Source organism: Lucilia cuprina, chromosome 4, assembly GCF_022045245.1.
Source record: "Lucilia cuprina isolate Lc7/37 chromosome 4, ASM2204524v1, whole genome shotgun sequence".
Taxonomy (NCBI): Eukaryota; Metazoa; Arthropoda; class Insecta; order Diptera; family Calliphoridae; genus Lucilia; species Lucilia cuprina.
In genome coordinates, this window is record NC_060952.1 from 34252683 (window position 1) to 34270411 (window position 17729).

At 28.8% G+C, this 17729-nt stretch overlaps 5 protein-coding genes across 5 annotated transcripts; 2 read left to right on the plus strand and 3 right to left on the minus strand.

The window, feature by feature from the left end:
• Positions 1-1407: 1407 nt before the first annotated feature.
• On the minus strand, positions 1408-3290 carry LOC111682711 (ATPase H(+)-transporting accessory protein 2). The gene is made up of 3 exons (XM_023444705.2): positions 3129-3290; positions 2090-2826; positions 1408-2029 (listed from the first exon to the last, which is right to left on the minus strand). Exons 1-3 carry the CDS (start codon positions 3169-3171, stop codon positions 1844-1846), a joined length of 966 nt encoding a protein of 321 aa, XP_023300473.2. The 5' UTR covers positions 3172-3290; the 3' UTR covers positions 1408-1843.
• A 585-nt stretch (positions 3291-3875) lies between these two features.
• Positions 3876-7400, plus strand: LOC111682719. The gene is made up of 7 exons (XM_023444714.2): positions 3876-4201; positions 4994-5221; positions 5296-5448; positions 6452-6607; positions 6667-6978; positions 7049-7195; positions 7260-7400. Exons 1-7 carry the CDS (start codon positions 3998-4000, stop codon positions 7392-7394), a joined length of 1335 nt encoding a protein of 444 aa, XP_023300482.2. The 5' UTR covers positions 3876-3997; the 3' UTR covers positions 7395-7400.
• On the minus strand, positions 7392-8181 carry LOC111682710. The gene is made up of 2 exons (XM_023444704.2): positions 7743-8181; positions 7392-7675 (listed from the first exon to the last, which is right to left on the minus strand). The coding sequence occupies exons 1-2, from the start codon at positions 8098-8100 to the stop codon at positions 7449-7451; spliced, it is 585 nt and encodes a 194-aa protein (XP_023300472.2). The 5' UTR covers positions 8101-8181; the 3' UTR covers positions 7392-7448.
• Positions 8182-10528: 2347 nt separating this feature from the next.
• On the minus strand, positions 10529-14327 carry LOC111682709 (FK506-binding protein 5-like). Its single transcript, XM_023444703.2, has 5 exons — positions 14051-14327; positions 13915-13981; positions 13443-13592; positions 11264-11332; positions 10529-11201 (listed from the first exon to the last, which is right to left on the minus strand). Exons 1-5 carry the CDS (start codon positions 14194-14196, stop codon positions 10779-10781), a joined length of 855 nt encoding a protein of 284 aa, XP_023300471.2. The 5' UTR covers positions 14197-14327; the 3' UTR covers positions 10529-10778.
• A 1778-nt stretch (positions 14328-16105) lies between these two features.
• Positions 16106-17207, plus strand: LOC111682715. Its single transcript, XM_023444710.2, has 2 exons — positions 16106-16747; positions 16815-17207. Exons 1-2 carry the CDS (start codon positions 16286-16288, stop codon positions 17061-17063), a joined length of 711 nt encoding a protein of 236 aa, XP_023300478.2. The 5' UTR covers positions 16106-16285; the 3' UTR covers positions 17064-17207.
• Positions 17208-17729: the final 522 nt, after the last annotated feature.

The following is a 17729-nucleotide window of genomic DNA, read 5'->3' on the forward strand; positions in this document are numbered from 1 at the left end:
ACATCTATTGTTTTACTCAAAAGTAGATTTTTGATAATTATGTAAAATCGTTTTTAGTTTTTGATATTTACAAATTTTGAGCGATCGTTTAACGATGTATTTATACCAAAATATTTTCCAAAAGTATGCCTTTCAGAAAAACATAATAATGATGATTGTTTCATATATAGACATACATCAGATACGAAACAATACACATAGGCATATATCGTATCTTAAAATTGTAGTTAAAGAATTTAAACAATTTTTCGCGCCAAAAAGCAGCAACCAATTTTTTTAATGTTTGGATTTAAAGTTGTTCGTTTTTGAGTCCATAAATGATGTTTGCATAGAAATTATTTGTATGTTGTTAACAATTGCGTTGTCTAATTGCCGGTTCACACTAAGAAACTTATTTTTAAGAAACTTTTGATTTTGCGTGAGAGAGAAATATCAAAAATATCTTTCACCTTTCTCGCTATGCATAGTTTCTCGTACTCGGAAACTTGTTTTGTTAGACCTGGTTCACACTAGGAAACTTTTGATTTTTGTGAGTGAGAGAAAGAGAAAGAAATATCAAACATCTCTTTCTTCCACACACAAAATCAAGTGTTTCTCAACAAAAGTTTCCCAATGTAAACCAGGTCTTATTCTTTTCATTCGTACAACAAATCAATGCATAAATGATGTTGCATAGAAATTATTTGTATTATGTTATTAATAATTACGTTGTCTAAGTTCAGGTCCACACTAGGAATTTTTTTTGTGAAACTTTTAATTTTCGTGAAAGATCAATAGCAAAAATATCATTCATCTCTCTAGCGGTGAGGAGTTTCTCGTCCAAGACAATTGGATCTCCGATCCGGAATTGTCAACTCAGAAGAGCATTATCAACCGGAAGTTTTTTCCCCAGGGAACAACATCCAGTTACAGCCAACCTGTTACAACAATCGATTTCATTCGATTCAAAATTGCGCCATATAATTTTAACAATGTATGCTAAACTAAAGTTTAATATTTGATTTTTTAAGTTAGCTTCTATAGTTTAAACAAAAAATCGACTTTTTAGAATATAGGAAAAGTCGATTTTTCGACTTTTTTCAAAAATTTTTTTGACTTTCAATTAGCGAAGTAATATTATTGAGATTAAATCTGTGGTATAAAGGCAAAAGTACTTAAGTTATTTTTTATACTTTTCAGGGAAAGGTTTTTAAATCCAATAAAAAACTTTAGTAAAATTCATTTAAAAATTATGTTATTTTCAAAAGTTCTGATCCGATATTTATAAAAAATGTAAACAATATAGAGAACAGAACCACAGAAATAATTAAATATTTTAATTAATTTAACTATTTTTATTAGATATTTCACTTTAGTTTCTTTTTTTAATAACATGTTTAGGAATTTACAAATATGTAAGTTATTAAATATGTATTTAGCTTAATCCTTTATACAATAGAACACGTATTTGTAAGGTGATTAAATTACAATAATATATAATTTATTTAATTTTTTATATATAAAGAAAAACAAAACAAAAATAGGACCAAAAATAGAAATGGAATTGTTGTAAGTAAAGGAAGGAATATAACAAATTTTAATTTAAGAAAGACCCCAATTCTTTCTATAAAATGTATTTTTTTTAAAGAACAAATAATACTTAAAACTTATAATAAACTAATAATATTTGTTGTTGTTTTCATTGTTATTTTAAAAGATGTTGTTGATGGTTTTTAGAAAATTCACAAGAATTTAGTTTTTGTCAAATTTTGTTTTAAAGAAAATGAACAAAAAAAATTTTTTTTGTGGCTTGGATGTTAATGAGCCATTATATGTTTAAGTTAAAATAATTAACTTAAAAAATTTAATTATCTTTCTTCATTCTAGTGGAGGTCATGCGATAGATAATAGAATCGCGACCAGGATCCATGGAACCGATGGCATAGCAGATGGCCAATAGAGCAAAACCAAAGACAACCATGAACCACAAGATGATGTTGAAAATGACGGGATAATCTTGATTGTAGTATTCGGCCAAATTGTAAAGATTCTAAAAAAGCAAATATTATTGATTGACAGTGTTTAGTTAAGTAAGCTGCTATTAACTTACCTTAGAATCGCTGGGAGCTACTTCACGCTTGCTACGGCTGTTGGCATCAGCCTTGTTAACAACGACGACAACTAAGGCTTCATTGTTGCTAGATTTTTGGGCAGCTGTATTGACACGCTTGACAGCGGTAGAGAAAAGCTCTAAGGCTTCATTGACAGCTTCGGAGTTTTCGCCATGAGCCTTGGCAACAGCATCAACGAACAAATGGATGGCAATGTAATTGCAAGACTTTTCCATGTTAACCAAGTTATCGGCAATAGCATTTACATAGGCAATGCTTTCCAAAAATTGTTTGTCGGCAGTGTGGAGGTCACCATTCAAGTACTTGGTATTGGCAACAGCAGGTATTTCAACATCACCAATGGTGTTCTTGAAGCTCAACTTACCTTCTTCAACATTTTCGAAACTGATATCGCAAACGGGTTCACCATCGGCTTCCAATTGAGCACTGACACCATTCAAGGATTGTTCCACAGTATTACCTTGAACTGGGTAAGTTTTGCCAGCTCCAGAAACTTTTGTGTGTTCCACGCCATCCAAACTTACAGCAATTACACCCTTGGGTAAATTAAAGGGATCTACAATAGTCAAACCCGACCACTGACTGTCTCCAGCTACGGCATTTCCCAAAGAAGCGTACAAAACATCACCAACATCACGACTTTGTAATGGCTCATTACCCTTGAAAGACAATGATTTGGGTGTGCTTAAAACGGTGAATTCACCAGTGGCTTTAACTAGAAGATAAGAAAAGAGATTGTATAATATTAATAAAATTACTCATTATAACTTTGATTTTCTGCATTTTTATTATTTTATTTTTCACTTGGAGCACCCCCTTCTTTCCTTCGATGCACATGACACATACACACTTTCAGCTGACTTTTTATACAAAATCAATAACACCACTTTTCATGTTTCCATTTGCTCCTGCGAAATTTCATGTTTTTCCATTGCACTTTTCATAATTCCTTATGGGTTTTACTATTTTCTTTTAGTTTTTAATGAAATTATTGTATTTTTTTATAATTTTACTTACTTGCCACTACGCACAAAGAAAAAATTATTAAATTTCGCAGCATTTTTGTTCGTCCGATGAAAATTGATCATATGACAAACGGGGAGACGACAGTGTAGATTTTTTCACTGTTAATAACAGAGTTGTATTTCTGTGGGGATTTTGTCACATGACAAATGTCAACTGTCAATGGTGGTAGATGTGTTTAGTAGACATAGTATTAATTTAAATGTATGGCCACAGATAATTACAAAAACAAAATGCGTAAATTTAAATTTCTTGTAAATTGAGATTTTTGTTGTCTTTAACATATTTTTGATAAATAAATTAACAATAATGATATTGAAATCGAAACATGAAATTGTATATCTGGAAAACCATTGTAGTTAGAATAATCAAAATCATTACGTTTCTTATTTTTATTGCTTTTAGGGTAGAACAGCACACTGGATATAGCTCGGATTCCGTTTTTATTTAAAATCTTTGAAAATTTAAAAACTAAACGTAGTTGAAAGCTTAGCCGGATTACAGTCGATTTTGAGCCGCCGCCGACATTTTTAGTGTCTGTCGCTGACGCCATTAATATTTGTCGGCGCAGGGCTCTGATTCACACTGCGAAATTTTTTTGTAAACTTGATTTTTGTGTTTGAGAGAAAGAGAAAGATATAGCAACCAAATTCTAAAGTTTCTCTACAAAAGTTTCCCAGTTTGAACCAGGTCTTGAAATACCAAAAATTTTTCAGCTTAATCGTTGAAAATTTAAAAACTAAACGTAGTTTAGTTTAGGCTTACATATGATTTTAAGACGCCGCCGACATATTTAGTTTCAGGTACCGACGCCGTAAATATTTGTCGGCGCAGTGCTCTGGCTTTGGGTGCAGATATTTACAATGGATTTGTTGGATAAAATTAAGAATTTATTGGATTCCTGTTTACTGCCGCAGCTTCAACATGATCTGGACAGCATTCCCATTGAAAGAGAACATTTTACTACTTATCATGAATGCTTAGAATTACAATTGCCACTTTTATATGATTGGATACAACAACAGCCAAATATATTTGTATGGAACGATGAGGGAGCTAATTTAGAGGTAGATTCAGTTAAGGATAACAATGAGAATATACTCAATCATGACTGTCCATATGAAAAACCCTATTTAAGAGAGCCCTCCTATTATGGAAATGATAGGTTTCTGCAGACATCAGTTCCTTTATAAACTACAATTTACAGTGTTTTGATAGAACATCTACTATGTACAAACAGATTTTGTGGATTTTATATGAATACTAACACCTTTAAGATAGCGACCTTAACCCAGCAGTTTGACGAGACAGTCCCGAACTGACCACTTAACCTACCACTTGTGGTGGCCCCTAGCCAGCTGACTACCCAGGTGACCGACCATTTTAACATGGGCTTGTCCTACGAGGAAGTCAATCGTCACTCTACACCCTTCAAAGAGACAGTAAAGAGATGATTGCCTCCGCTCTCGCTTACATAGGGGACACTAAAGTGACGACTGTCTTCATTCTCGATTACAAAGGGTACATTCGTGATGAATAACCCAAAACATACGAATTACGATCATCCAGGTGGTTAACTATTAGTGGAAATTACTGTCTTTTTCGTATGCATTGACTTATTGTCGAACTGCTGGGATGATATAAATATCAGAAATAGATTATTGGTAAAGTTATCTATAACCCTTAAAGTTTTCTGGTGCCTCTATCAAATGTAGTCCTATTTTTAAGTTCATATCATGATTTTGGTTAGATCAGTAAATACTATATTCCTGCTTTATTTTATAAACATTCCACGATATTTTAATGTTTATAGACCAAATAAAAATCTAATCCACTAGGGTTTTATTTCTTAAATTTAGATAAAAACTAAACTCATTGTGCTCCTTTGTGAAATAACTTCTTCTAATACAATTTATCAATTAAATCGCAAAGAATTGATAAGTAATGCAGAAAGAGTTTTACAAAACACTCTTAAACTAACTAATGAATTAGATGAATCGTTATTCAAATATTACGAGGACAAATTACATAAAGATAAATGGAAGAGACAATTGGGTGCAGTAAATGGTTTTGTAAAATATTTAGAGGTATGTAAGTTTTTTAAAAAAATATATATGTATGCAAAATATAACCATATTTATTAACTTTTTTATGTTTCTAGTATCGTTTTTATAATGCTCTTGATCACGATAGTAAGATGAGCCAAAAATTTCTAATGTTTTGTTTATCTGTCGCTTTAAATGTGAGAACTTGTTATGAGACCCATTACAAAACCTTAAGTACAACAATATTTTTGATTATACTGCAACAAGGGGTAAATATATTTGTTTATTTCTTTTTTATACCCTACACCACTATAGTGAGGAGGGTATTATACGTTTGTGCTGATGTTTGTAAATATTGGTCCAAAACCCACCTTAAAGTATACCGATCGATTCAGAATTTTCATTTCATTTTTTGAGTCGATTAAGACATGTCCGTCCGTCTGTCCGGCTGGCTGGCTGTCCATGTAAACCTTGTGCGCAAGGTACAGGCCGATCGATTCAGAATTTTCATTTTTTGAGTCGATTAAGACATGTCCGTCCGTCTGTCCGACTGGCTGTCCATGTAAACCTTGTGCGCAAGGTACAGGCCGATCGATTCAGAATTTTCATTTCATTTTTTGAGTCGATTAAGACATGTCCGTCCGTCCGTCTGTCCGGCTGGCTGGCTGTCCATGTAATGTGATGAAATTTGGAACAAGCATGTTATTTGGCACAGGGACGAAACCTAATGAAAATGGTTGAAATCGGTCCATTATTTTACCTAGCCCCCATACAACCGTACCTCCCGATTTTTATGCCATAATTAAGTAAAATATTCTGCTATCTCTCTAAAAATTGGCACAAATAAGTTTTATATAAGTATAAATGACACAGCAAATTTTCGTAAGGATCGGCCTTATTTGACCCTTGCCCTCATACAAACCCCCCTTCAAAAATGTCTTAAACGTCTAAAATTGACTTGTAACCCATTGTATCGCAATGAAACTCAACAAAACTAGCTGTTATTTAAAAATATATCCTTTTCCCAAATTTCCCGAGGATCGGCCCATATTTGACCTATATAAAGCCTCATTTAGAAATTTTAGTTTTTTTTTATCAATAAATTGCTTAAATATTTTGGAATAATATTCAACATAAAAGTTTCTTTATAAAAAGAAAAAATTTTAAAAATATACCCATGGTGTAGGGTATTATATGGTCGGCCATGCCCGACTATACTTTCATACTTGTTTTTTTTAATTATTCTTGTAAAGAAATATTTTTTACTTAAAGGCTAATGACGATATTATATCCATGAACATACACAGTGTTATATATGATGCTGTCTTCAAAGATATTTCTATTATGGATTCAATTCTCTTTATTAATAAACAATGGAATTGCTTAATAAAATGTTTAGATTTTTATACAAATTTCGATAGTTTTACGGTAAGTAGAATAATAAAATCTATTGCATAAAATATACAATTATTGACATATACATGTAGTGGAACTATTTAGATGATATGATGGAAGTTTTATTACGTAATATATCATTGGCTCCGGATAATGTAGCCTCTATGTGTCTTTTAAAGTTTATAAACAAGTTAATTGTTTATTTCACCCTTAATCATAAAGAATTTGAGGATTTTTTGTTACAAGATTTAGCACAAATGGAAAATCTAAATGAGTGTCGTTTATTGGCGAATGCAAATACTAGTTACACTTGCTATAGATGGGCTAAAAGTATACTACAAATGTTTATTATAGAATCACATAAATTAATGCAAACAGTAGAAAATGCCCAGCAACTATTACAGGTATATAAATGTAGAAAAAAAACAAAACTTATACAAAAAGTTAACATTTACATTTTAAATTTATTTATAGGAAATGCACAAAATCTATATATTGGCTATATTACCTATAAAATTATCAGTAATAGAAACACATTTAATTATATTCCTTAACAAATTTATAGCCGTATTGATGGAAGTTATAAAAGTACACCAGACTAAGCCAGATAATATAATGCCGGTAAGTAAATCTTCTATGACTTCAACTTACAAATTTTGAATAATTTTTGTTTTGATTTGTTTAGGTCATTACTTCATTATTGGAAACGTTTAACTATCATTTAAACAATTCCGATATAACTGAAAAACTTCAAAGAATTCAACAAAATCTTATTGGATTATTAAAAACAGAATCTTTTAAAAAATATACCACAATATAATGTTATTAAAATTTTAATAAAACAAAAAATATATTTAAAATTATAAAAAAAAAATTATTTATCATATTGTTCAGATATACATTCAGTGAGTACATTTTGCAACTCACTTCTAATATATTGAACATGTTCTTGTATAGTGCTATCTTCTTGTAAATATTCTGTACTATTTTCAGCAGCTATATTACGTGCTGTAACTTGTAGCGCTTCGTCATCTTCATAGCTGCCAGTATACAAGTTTTTCAATTTTCCATTTTCGTCAATTTCTAACTTATGTTTACAGTCTAGAATTTAATATTTTTATTTATATTTCTTTTCTTGTAATTTTTGTTTAAAAATGTCTTTATTTACCTTTATAATCATTAGCAGTTGATTTATTTAAAACACTCAAATTTTCAGCAACCGATTGTACTATATTCGAATTAAATGATTTCTTTTCTTCTTCAATTTCCGCTTTTAAAAGTAACATTTCTTCTTGTAACTTTTTGCGTCTTTCTTCTAATTCCAACAATTTAGTTTGTTCATTTTCTAAAGTTTTACATAATTCTTGGAATGTATTATTGGCTTTTTCGACCAGCGACTGTTGTTTATCGTACAATCCATTTGTCATTGGCATTGTTTGCTGCAATTCAAAATTTACCAAATCTGTTTCATCATTTCCACATAATTTACTTTCATTTGCCTCATTTTGCAGTAATTCTTTCGACATAATTTTTAAGTTATTTTATTTTTGGTTTAAATTACATAAAAATATATCAAATGATTATCAGGTATATATATTTTTAATTAAAAATATAGGGATTTTGTTGACAAATAATTCTTAGAAATAGTTTTAAAAAAGTTTTTTTTCTGTGATTAAAAATTTAACGACAGACATACAATTTGCCAAGAAGTAGGGTCTCCTGAAGATTATAAATAAGCACGATATTGATGAAAAACAATAAGACGAGAAACAAAACTTTCTAAAAGTTTTAATATTATCATATTATCTATATATATAAAGGAGTAGCGTTACTGACTGACTGATTCATCATCGCACAGCCCAAATGGCTGAACCTAGAATCATGAAATTTTGACAGTAAATGTGATTTTGGTTATGTAGATATCCACTAAGGAGGGATTTTTGGAAATTTGTACATTTACGGGTAAAAAGGGGAAAAAATGAGCAGATGGGTGTCTGGTACTTTTTTGAAATTCTTACTTTTAAGGGGTAAAAATGATTAATAAAGGTGATTTTGGTACCTTTTTCAGCCCTTTATAACTTTTAAACTAATTAACATAATCAAATTTTTCTAAATATTTTGGATACATCTCTCAAAATTATGAGACACCTGTTGCGTACTTTTTTAAAATTCAGTCCTTTTTTTGGGTGTAAAAGGGACAAAACTGTATTTATGGTACTTTTTTTTAGCACATTAAAAAAAATTTTCGGTTTATTGAATTATTCATATTAAATTACGGACAAACTCTGTAATAATATTATTGTAATAAAATGTTTGCTATTTCACTGGGGAAAAAAGTACCAAAAAGGAAAAAAACGGGAAATTTAATTTTATTCAAACTCATTGAGCCAACTTTTATAAAATTTCAAAAAATAGTTTATTTACTCACACAAAATAAGCTTTTGGTATATTATTTTTGGAATTCGAGTACTAAGGGTATATATAGGACCAAATTCGAGTAAATTGACCTTTTTTAAAGCACAATTTTTCTGGAATAAATGAATGCAGATTTGAATCGTTTGAATTTTATCTGTGATATATATGTAGATTTAAATACGGAACATTTTGTAAACATAATTCTCGAAAAAGTATACTTCTAAGCGAAAAGGGGAAACATTGAACTCTTTTTATTAGTACTTTCCACTTAGGTAAACTTTATTCCACTTTTGGTCCTTTTTCTTTTTTCAAATGATACTCTATGTATGTTCTTTAATATGAACTGAAAACACATGATTATTAAACACACGGTCCTTATTAAATGAGAATTTATTAAAAGAGATCTTTGTACTTTTTCGTTTTTCCGATGGTACTTTTTGATATTTTTACAATATAGTTAAGGTAGCGAAGCATCCAGGGTATGCTAGTTATGATAATAATAATATTGACCCCTTTCTGCATTTCAATTTTAATCGAAATTTTTTCGATTCGACACTCTGCCAGATAAACAACAACTTACAAAAACGTAATTACGATCGAAATGCAGAGTACACACAATCGTTAAGCATTGAAACGAAATGGATTGCTTCTTCTTTTTCTTACGATTCAGTTTTTTGTTGGAATACCTTTCGAAATACATATCGGAATCTGAAAAAAAAACGTCTAACACATATTGATATGGTAAACAAGTAGGAAAGTATAGTCGGGCATGGCCGACCATATAATACCCTATACCATGACTATATTTTAAAAATTTTTATTTTTTATAAAGAATCTTTTATGTTGAATATTACCATAATTCCAAAATATTTAAGCAAATATTAAGCAAAAATGTCTAATTGTGTCTTTATATAGGTCATATATGGGCCGATCCTCGGTAAATTTGGGAAAAGGATATATTTTTAAATAAAAGTTAATTTTGTTGAGTTTCATTGCGATACAAATGGTTACAAGTCAATTTTAGACGTTTAAGACATTTTCTGAAGGGGGTTTGTATGGGGGCTAGGGTCAAATAAGGGCCGATCCTTACGAAAATCTGCAGTGTCATTTATACTTATGTAAAACTTATTGTTCCAAGAGATAAAAGAATATTTGACGTAATTATGGCATAAAAATCGGGAGGTACGGTTGTATGGGGGCTAGGTGAAATAATTGACCGATTTCAACCATTTTCAATAGGCTTCGTCCCTGTGCCAAAAAATATGCTTAATATGCAAATTTCATCAAATTATCTTGAAAATTGCGGCCTGTACCTTGCGCACAAGGTTTACATGGACAGCCAGCCGGACAGACGGACGGACATGTCTTAATCGATTCAAAAAATGATTCCGAATCGATCGGTATACTTTACTGTGGGTATTGGACCAATATTTTTGTATGTTACAAACATCAGCACAAACTTATAATACGAATACAATCAATAGCTTTCATTAGAAAACCATCTCGTAAAATTAAATGCTCTGATTCCTTAGTACGTAGATTTTTCATTTTTGGCAGTTTTATTATTGCACATTTGCAGTTTTATTTAATTAAGTAAATGTTTTTTTCTGACAAAGTCCTTATCTATCTAAAAGTAAAAATTTAATAAAACATATTTAATTTGCACTTATTTTGTTTTAAACAGTAAAAAAATTTAATATTCTGTTTTAAATTCCATCTAATCCAATTATCTATAAAAATAATTAGCATAGCTTTTAAAATAAAACTTAAAAAAATTAACAAAATTAAACTATGATTCATTGGTAAGCCTTTCGATTTCCAATTGTAATTTACGCGATTCCAATAACATTAAAGTTCTCTTGACATTACAATTTTCTGATAACTTTTTAAAATAGGCAGCTTTGCTACGATAATATTCCGTTTCAGCTTTAGATAATTCATCTTGTAATTGTTTTGATTCTTTCGAACGTGGCATTAAGTTTTGTATAACATCTAGTTCTTGTTCAATATTAATTAAATCCTCATCATTGACTTCCTCGATATTATCATCATCATCATTATTGTCGTCATCATCTTCAGCCGCCATACCAAGGCCAGATGTATTTGTAGTTGTAGCATGATAAGTTTCAAATGGTTCTGGTCGGTGGGAGGTTTGTGTGGTGGTAATAGGTGATTGTAAAGGATTTTCATTTTGAACCTGATTATTAGAGGACTAAATAACAAGAATAAATTTTAAATTAAAAGACTTTAATTTATTTATTAAACTATAATTACCTCAATTGTTTTACGTGAAGTATCATTACGTATTAAAGTTTTGCATAATCTTTTTGCTGTATTTGTAGCCTTGTGAAATGAATAATAATTGAATTTTAATAAATTATTAAAATTATAAATAATTTACAAAAAAATAAAATAAACATTAAGAACTTTTCGCTTATAACTTCTATTTTCGAAAATATATATTAATTGTAAGTTTTGAAATCTTTTTAAAATTGATTTTGAATGTAATTAATATTACATAATTGCATTTATTTTTGTGAAAAACTTTAAAACTTTTAAAATGTTTTATCTTTATTTAATTAACTAGTTAATTAATCCATTTCTAATTGTTTTATTTCCAAACGCAATTTCTTTACTTTTAATACCATCATAGTTTTCTCAATTTTTAAATTATTCATTTCGCTACGAAAATATTTGGATTTTTCTTTGAAAAATTGTATTTTAGCTTTTAATTTATCATCATTTCGTTGCTTTTTTGTTGTAAATTTACGTGATGGTATAAAATCTTGTAAATTCTAAAACAAAAAAGAAAATTATGTTTGTTTTGTTTATGTTTAATTCATGAGTCGTGATTCGTTTTAAATCGTATATTAGTTATGTTAGTCATAATTGATCAATTGAAAATATTTACATACAGTGAAGCAATTAAGTAATTTGCCTATGTAAAATTTTATAAATTTTAAGAAAAAACTTTATTTGCACAATTATTTTTAGCAAAATAAAGCAATTTATTTGTTGTATTTTTTAAAGAATATCTTATATTTTATTTTTCTACCATAAAAAGTAAAATCGTTATATTAATTAACGAGATTTTTAATAAAATGTGAACGTATTGTTAATTTTTTGGGTCAATAAAGTATTTTGCTTTTTTTGGTTTTTTGTTAATTTTTTTTTAATATTGCTGCATTATTTTATAAAATTTAATATTTTTATTACTCCTATATATTAGAATAACATTTTTTAGATATTTTAGTAGTGGAACGACTAAATTACATTAGGAAACTCCATCTATTTGAGCAGTATTGTGTAAATTTTATTTAGAATTGTATAATATTGATTCTTATTCAATAAATCTAACATTAAGTACCATCCTAGCCACTCTAAGTATGGGGACATCACCATATACCACTATAGAACTATTAAATGCTAAAATCTTGATTTTCAACCTCATATTTTAAATCCTTTATTTTATGAATAAGATACAGTAGGCGTATTTGGATCTAGATAGTTATTCTTGATTTGGGTTCTTAATATATATAAGTGTATGTATTAGGTGAAAAATATTGTTTTTGTTGACTTTACGGTATGATAACCACCTCTATTTTAAAATATCTAAATTAGGTATTTTTCCTGTACTACAAGACACTTCACTTTACATGGGTTCCAAGCAACCTAAGGTCTGTTTAGAGGTCTAAATTTAAACATAGTGTTGCTCCTAGTTCGTATATAGATTTTGAAAAAGATAAATCAGGAATCCAATAGTTTTCCTTGGATACAAGTCGCCTCCCTTTGACAGTTAAAGATTTTGGAAGAGCACTCAGTGCGTTTTTTAATAATTCTTTGGAACATTTCATCTATTACTCTATTTTATATTTTTTAATGTTATTGATTAAACATTTTATAATTATATTTTATTGATTTACACTTGTTCTAGAAATCTATTTTTTATATTGAAATTGCCTCATTATATCCTTTAAACATTTTTGCCTTAAAATGTTTAAAGGATATAATGAGGCAATTTCAATATAAAAAATAGATTTCTAACATCTCATTTTCATCCAATGAGGATATGATTTTTGCAAATTGCAATTGAAAAATACTTAACACTCTTCCTTTTAACAATAAATTCAGAAAATAATTAAAAAATAATTTGAAAAACCCAATGAAATTAACCGAAATTCTCTATATGCAAAATACTTTATTGACATGCAAATTCTGATGAAGAATAATAAAATGCAACAACAAATGCACCAAAATTTGTATTTTAATATTTTTTTTTTCTAATTTTTCCCATTTTACACAATCTCTATTTTTAATTGGAAAATATATATTTATTTTTACTTGTTTTTTTCGAATTTTATTTATGAACAAAAAACAAAATTCTCTTAAAAAAAGGTTGGCAAAAAACTTAGTTGATTCACTGTATGTACATTCAAACATAAGTATTACTTACCTCTACGACATCTTCATAGGTGGCATTGTCATTTGCATTATCATTAAGAGTTGCGTCTTCAAATTCCATATTACTTTGCTCTGTTTTAACATTTGCATTAATGTTTTCATTTTGCTGCACTACTGTATCAGTTTTGGGTGTTATGCGTTTCTGAAAATATAATAAAATGGGGAATTTTAATTTTGTATTTGTTATATTTTGCTAAGAATTTAAGATATTTTAAATATACATTTACATATATGTTTTTCTACATAATTATCATTGACTTGGTTTGAAATTCTATTTTCAAGCGCCAGTCTAATGTAAATATTTCAAAACGTCCCATCTCTTTCTAGCGTTATGTTATTTGTTGTTTTATTCATGTATAAATACATGCATGCATGTGTATATTTTAGTGTTTACTTGTGTGCATGCATACACATGTTATTTTGTATTTATTACATTTTTTCTATTTATTCATTGTTTACTTTACCTTTATTTCTAAATTTGGAAAATGTACAGGATCACCACCATTAGCTCGAGCTGCTAAACAAGAATTTCTAAAAGCATTTTACGATATTTATTTTCTATATAATTTTAAAAAAAGTATATGTAATAAAAATTCTTACCTATGCTTTTGCAAACGTATAGCCGCTGTATTTTGTAATACACGATTACATGATGTACAAATCGCTGCATGTTTACCATTTTCAACTTTTGGTATAAAACCATACAACTCATATGCAGCACTTGTTTTACGTCCGGACATTTTCATTTTTTTTATTTAGGTTTTGTTATAATTTTTTTAAGTAATAAATATTTTTATTTAGATATTTTATCAGACACACAAGAAAAAACAATGTTAACAAGTTGACGCGTCAAGTAAAAATGGCGTAGATAAAAATGTCAAATACATACTAACATCTGATTAGGTATGTGTGTAAATGTAATGTTTACAAATAAAGTGATGCCACATTGGTGATTTTCTTACAGTGGAATAAAATAGAAATACTTTTTTTACGTGACGTGACAAAATTTTTGAATTCAAATAAATACAAATAAACGTAAATCAAACATTTATGTTCGACTAGCATACCCTGGGTGCTTCGCTACCCTAACTATGTCCAATATCGTAAAAATATCAAAAAGTACCATCGGAAAAACGAAAAAGTGCAAAGATCTCTTTCAATAAATTCTCATTTAATAAGGACACTGTGTGTTCCGGTTAACCATTATAAAGAATCCATTTGTAGAATAGAAAAGTACCAAATAGTTCCCACTTACAGAATATTATTCAGTCAAGATCATGTAGGTTAAAATTAATGTTCCTAGGTTGAATATTTTAGAAAATTAAAAAAGTACAATTTATGAGATAAAAAGTACTAAAAAGTTGTCTCTTAAAGAATCTTATTCAATGAGGACCGTGTATGTTTAATAATCATGTGTTTTCAGTTCATATTAAAGAACATACATAGAGTATCATTTTTGTAGGAAGAAAAAGTACCAAAAGTGGAATAAAGTTTACCTAAGTGGAAAGTACTAATAAAAAGAATACAATGTTTCCCCTTTTCGCTTAGAAGTATACTTTTTCGAGAATTAAGTTTACAAAATGTTCCGTATTTAAATCTACATATATATCACAGATAAAACTCAAACGATTCAAATCTGCATTCATTTATTCCAAAAAAAATTGTGCTTTAAAAAACGTACCAAACAATTTACTCGAAAAAGTTTTCTTAATGTGCTAAAAAAGTACCATAAATACAGTTTTCTCCCTTTTACACCCAAAAAGAACTGAATTTTAAAAAACTACGAAACAGGTGTCTCATAATTTTGGGAGATGTATCCAAAATATTTATAAAAATTTGATTTCGTTAATTATTTTAAAAGTTATAAAGGGCTGAAAAAGGTACCAAAATCACCTTTGTTACACATTTTTACCCCTTAAAAGTAGGAATTTCAAAAAAGTGTCAGACACCCATCTGCTCATTTTAAGAGTAGATACAGGTGCATTAAAAATTTTTCTTGTATCCCTAATATTGTGTAAGATAATTAAGAAACCCTGTATTACCCGTTTTTCAACTTTTTACCCCTAAATGTGAAAATTTCCAAAAATCCCTCCTTAGTGGATCTACATAACCAAAAACACATTTACTGTCAAAATTTCATGATTCTAGGTTCAGCCGTTTTGGCTGTGCGATGATGAATCAGTCAGTCAGTAACGCTACTATTTTATATATAGATTACAAAAGTGTTAAAATATTACATACATTAATGTTTATAATTTTTTGCGTAATTTATAATTATAAAATATTTCAGTTTTATTGAAAAACTTACACAGCTTCACTTAAAAAGGGCATTTGATTTTCTAAATAGTAACTACAGCCAAAAAATTGAGAAACGGTGTCTTAGAATGAACTAAGCTTTAATTTTCATTGGAAATATTAAAACCTTACGTACATACATATATACAAATACATATAAGGTAAGAAATATTTTTTAATCAAAATAATTTTAGATATCACTCTGATATTTTATAAAAATTTAAAAAAAGTAACTGTTTTTTTATATTAAACCTGCAAGTTATAACAGTTACTTTTAAACCGAATACAATTACTCATTTTTTCGATTACTTTTAACCGACTACAATTACTCGATTCTTTTCATTTGTTTGCACAACACTAATACACTTATTTGTTTCTTTTTACACGAATACGAAAAATTTTTATTCGAATTATTGCTAAAAAAAAAGCAACATTATTAATATTTACTCTTTGAAATTAAGCGAATAATTATTCGAAAATTATTTGTTGACATTGGATATATCATAATAAACCGTTGTTTAAATAAGCCGTCAACACATAATGAGCGATAATGATGAGTCGAATAAAGATGTGCCCCTACGTAAGCGAGCCAGTCTGGTTTGGCAATATTTTGAGAAGTTGAGCAGTGTCCGTGTCAAGTGTCGTATTTGCCAGCATGAGCAGAGATATATGGGTAATACGGCCAATGCTTTGAGACATTTAAAAGCTAAACATGATATAGATGCCAGAGCGGTGGGTTTAGCTGATCCAGAAAATGTTAAACGCATGAAAGCTTTATCCACTGCTGGCATTCCATTTGAGCAGAGAATTGCGGCTATAAATATTAAAAGTGAAAATCGTTTTGATGAAGAAGATGACGAACAACATACTGAAGAAAGCCGTCACAAAGAGGGAGAAGACGAAACTCAGTATGTAGGCAATTCAAAATATAGTCGTAATCGTCAAAGAATATCGGTATATGATAATGAAGGTGACATAGATCCCTATGGCAATAATGAAGAGGTTTTTATTATTTTTTCATATACATTAACGTATTTACTATTAGATTAATAAAAATAACTTTTTTTAGCCTTTCATAGATTTTAATGACAACAACAATCATTACACTAGCAAAGACGAATTAGATGAACCATTAGATAATAAGCGTAATTCGCAAAACAACTCAAACCGTAAACGCTCTTCTCTGGAAGATGAACGAATAATTGCTGAAACGGAATATTTTCGAGAAAAAGCGGCCTATTTTCGCCTTCAAAAACATTTAACGGCTTTACAAGCCAAAAAGATTAAATTTGAACTGGAGCAATTGTATGCTAAATAACAGGCTGCAATAAATATGCATATGTTATACTAAATTAAAATTACTTAATATTAGCTTGTAGTCTTACATTTAATGCAATAATAAAATGAGTATTTGTTAAATATAAATATTAATAAAAACAATTTAATACGCAAAGTATTAACGAAAAAAGTGTAATTTTTTTTGCTGTTGTAGAAAATGGAATAACTACCCAATTTTATTATACTCTTCACATTAGTAAGAAGGATATACAGCTGTGTTCAAAAAAATAGAAGTGAAACTGAAAAATAATTGTGCAGTTAAATTTAAAATGCAATATTTAAAGAAATTAAATATTTTTTCACGATATTTAGTTGTTAAGTGTTTATAATACAAAACAAATCATATTTTGTAAAAAGGTTCAGTAGTTCTCTTGGTATTCACTTTTTTAAAAATCCATATCCGATTACGATTGTTAAAAAAATAAGGAGTGCCGTATATTATCTAAGTGTTTATAATACAAAACACATCATATTTTGTAAAAAGGTTCAGTAGTTCTCTTGGTATTCACTTATTTAGAAATCCATATCCGATTACGATTGTATAAAATAGGAGTGCCGTATATTATCTAACCTAAGTTAGATAAATTACCTTTATTGTTAGTAAATATTAAAATTGTGATATATAACTGTTATATTTAGATGATTT

Excerpts from the sequence above, each read along its gene's own strand:
- LOC111682711 (XM_023444705.2), bottom strand. The coding sequence starts at position 3,171 with ATGCTGCGAAATTTAATAATTTTTTCTTTGTGCGTAGTGGCAA. Across the intron at positions 2,827-3,128 it reads TTCTTTGTGCGTAGTGGCAA|TTAAAGCCACTGGTGAATTC; the intron begins GTAAGTAAAATT and ends CTTATCTTCTAG. Across the intron at positions 2,030-2,089 it reads TAGCTCCCAGCGATTCTAAG|AATCTTTACAATTTGGCCGA; the intron begins GTAAGTTAATAG and ends TTGCTTTTTTAG.
- LOC111682719 (XM_023444714.2), top strand. The coding sequence starts at position 3,998 with ATGGATTTGTTGGATAAAATTAAGAATTTATTGGATTCCTGTTTACTG. Across the intron at positions 5,222-5,295 it reads GTTTTGTAAAATATTTAGAG|TATCGTTTTTATAATGCTCT; the intron begins GTATGTAAGTTT and ends TTATGTTTCTAG. Across the intron at positions 6,979-7,048 it reads ATGCCCAGCAACTATTACAG|GAAATGCACAAAATCTATAT; the intron begins GTATATAAATGT and ends ATTTATTTATAG.
- LOC111682710 (XM_023444704.2), bottom strand. The coding sequence starts at position 8,100 with ATGTCGAAAGAATTACTGCAAAATGAGGCAAATGAAAGTAAATTATGT. Across the intron at positions 7,676-7,742 it reads AACTGCTAATGATTATAAAG|ACTGTAAACATAAGTTAGAA; the intron begins GTAAATAAAGAC and ends ATTAAATTCTAG.
- LOC111682709 (XM_023444703.2), bottom strand. The coding sequence starts at position 14,196 with ATGAAAATGTCCGGACGTAAAACAAGTGCTGCATATGAGTTGTATGGT. Across the intron at positions 13,593-13,914 it reads TTCCAAATTTAGAAATAAAG|AAACGCATAACACCCAAAAC; the intron begins GTAAAGTAAACA and ends TTATATTTTCAG. Across the intron at positions 11,333-13,442 it reads CCTATGAAGATGTCGTAGAG|GCTACAAATACAGCAAAAAG; the intron begins GTAAGTAATACT and ends TCATTTCACAAG.
- LOC111682715 (XM_023444710.2), top strand. The coding sequence starts at position 16,286 with ATGAGCGATAATGATGAGTCGAATAAAGATGTGCCCCTACGTAAGCGA. Across the intron at positions 16,748-16,814 it reads CCTATGGCAATAATGAAGAG|CCTTTCATAGATTTTAATGA; the intron begins GTTTTTATTATT and ends AACTTTTTTTAG.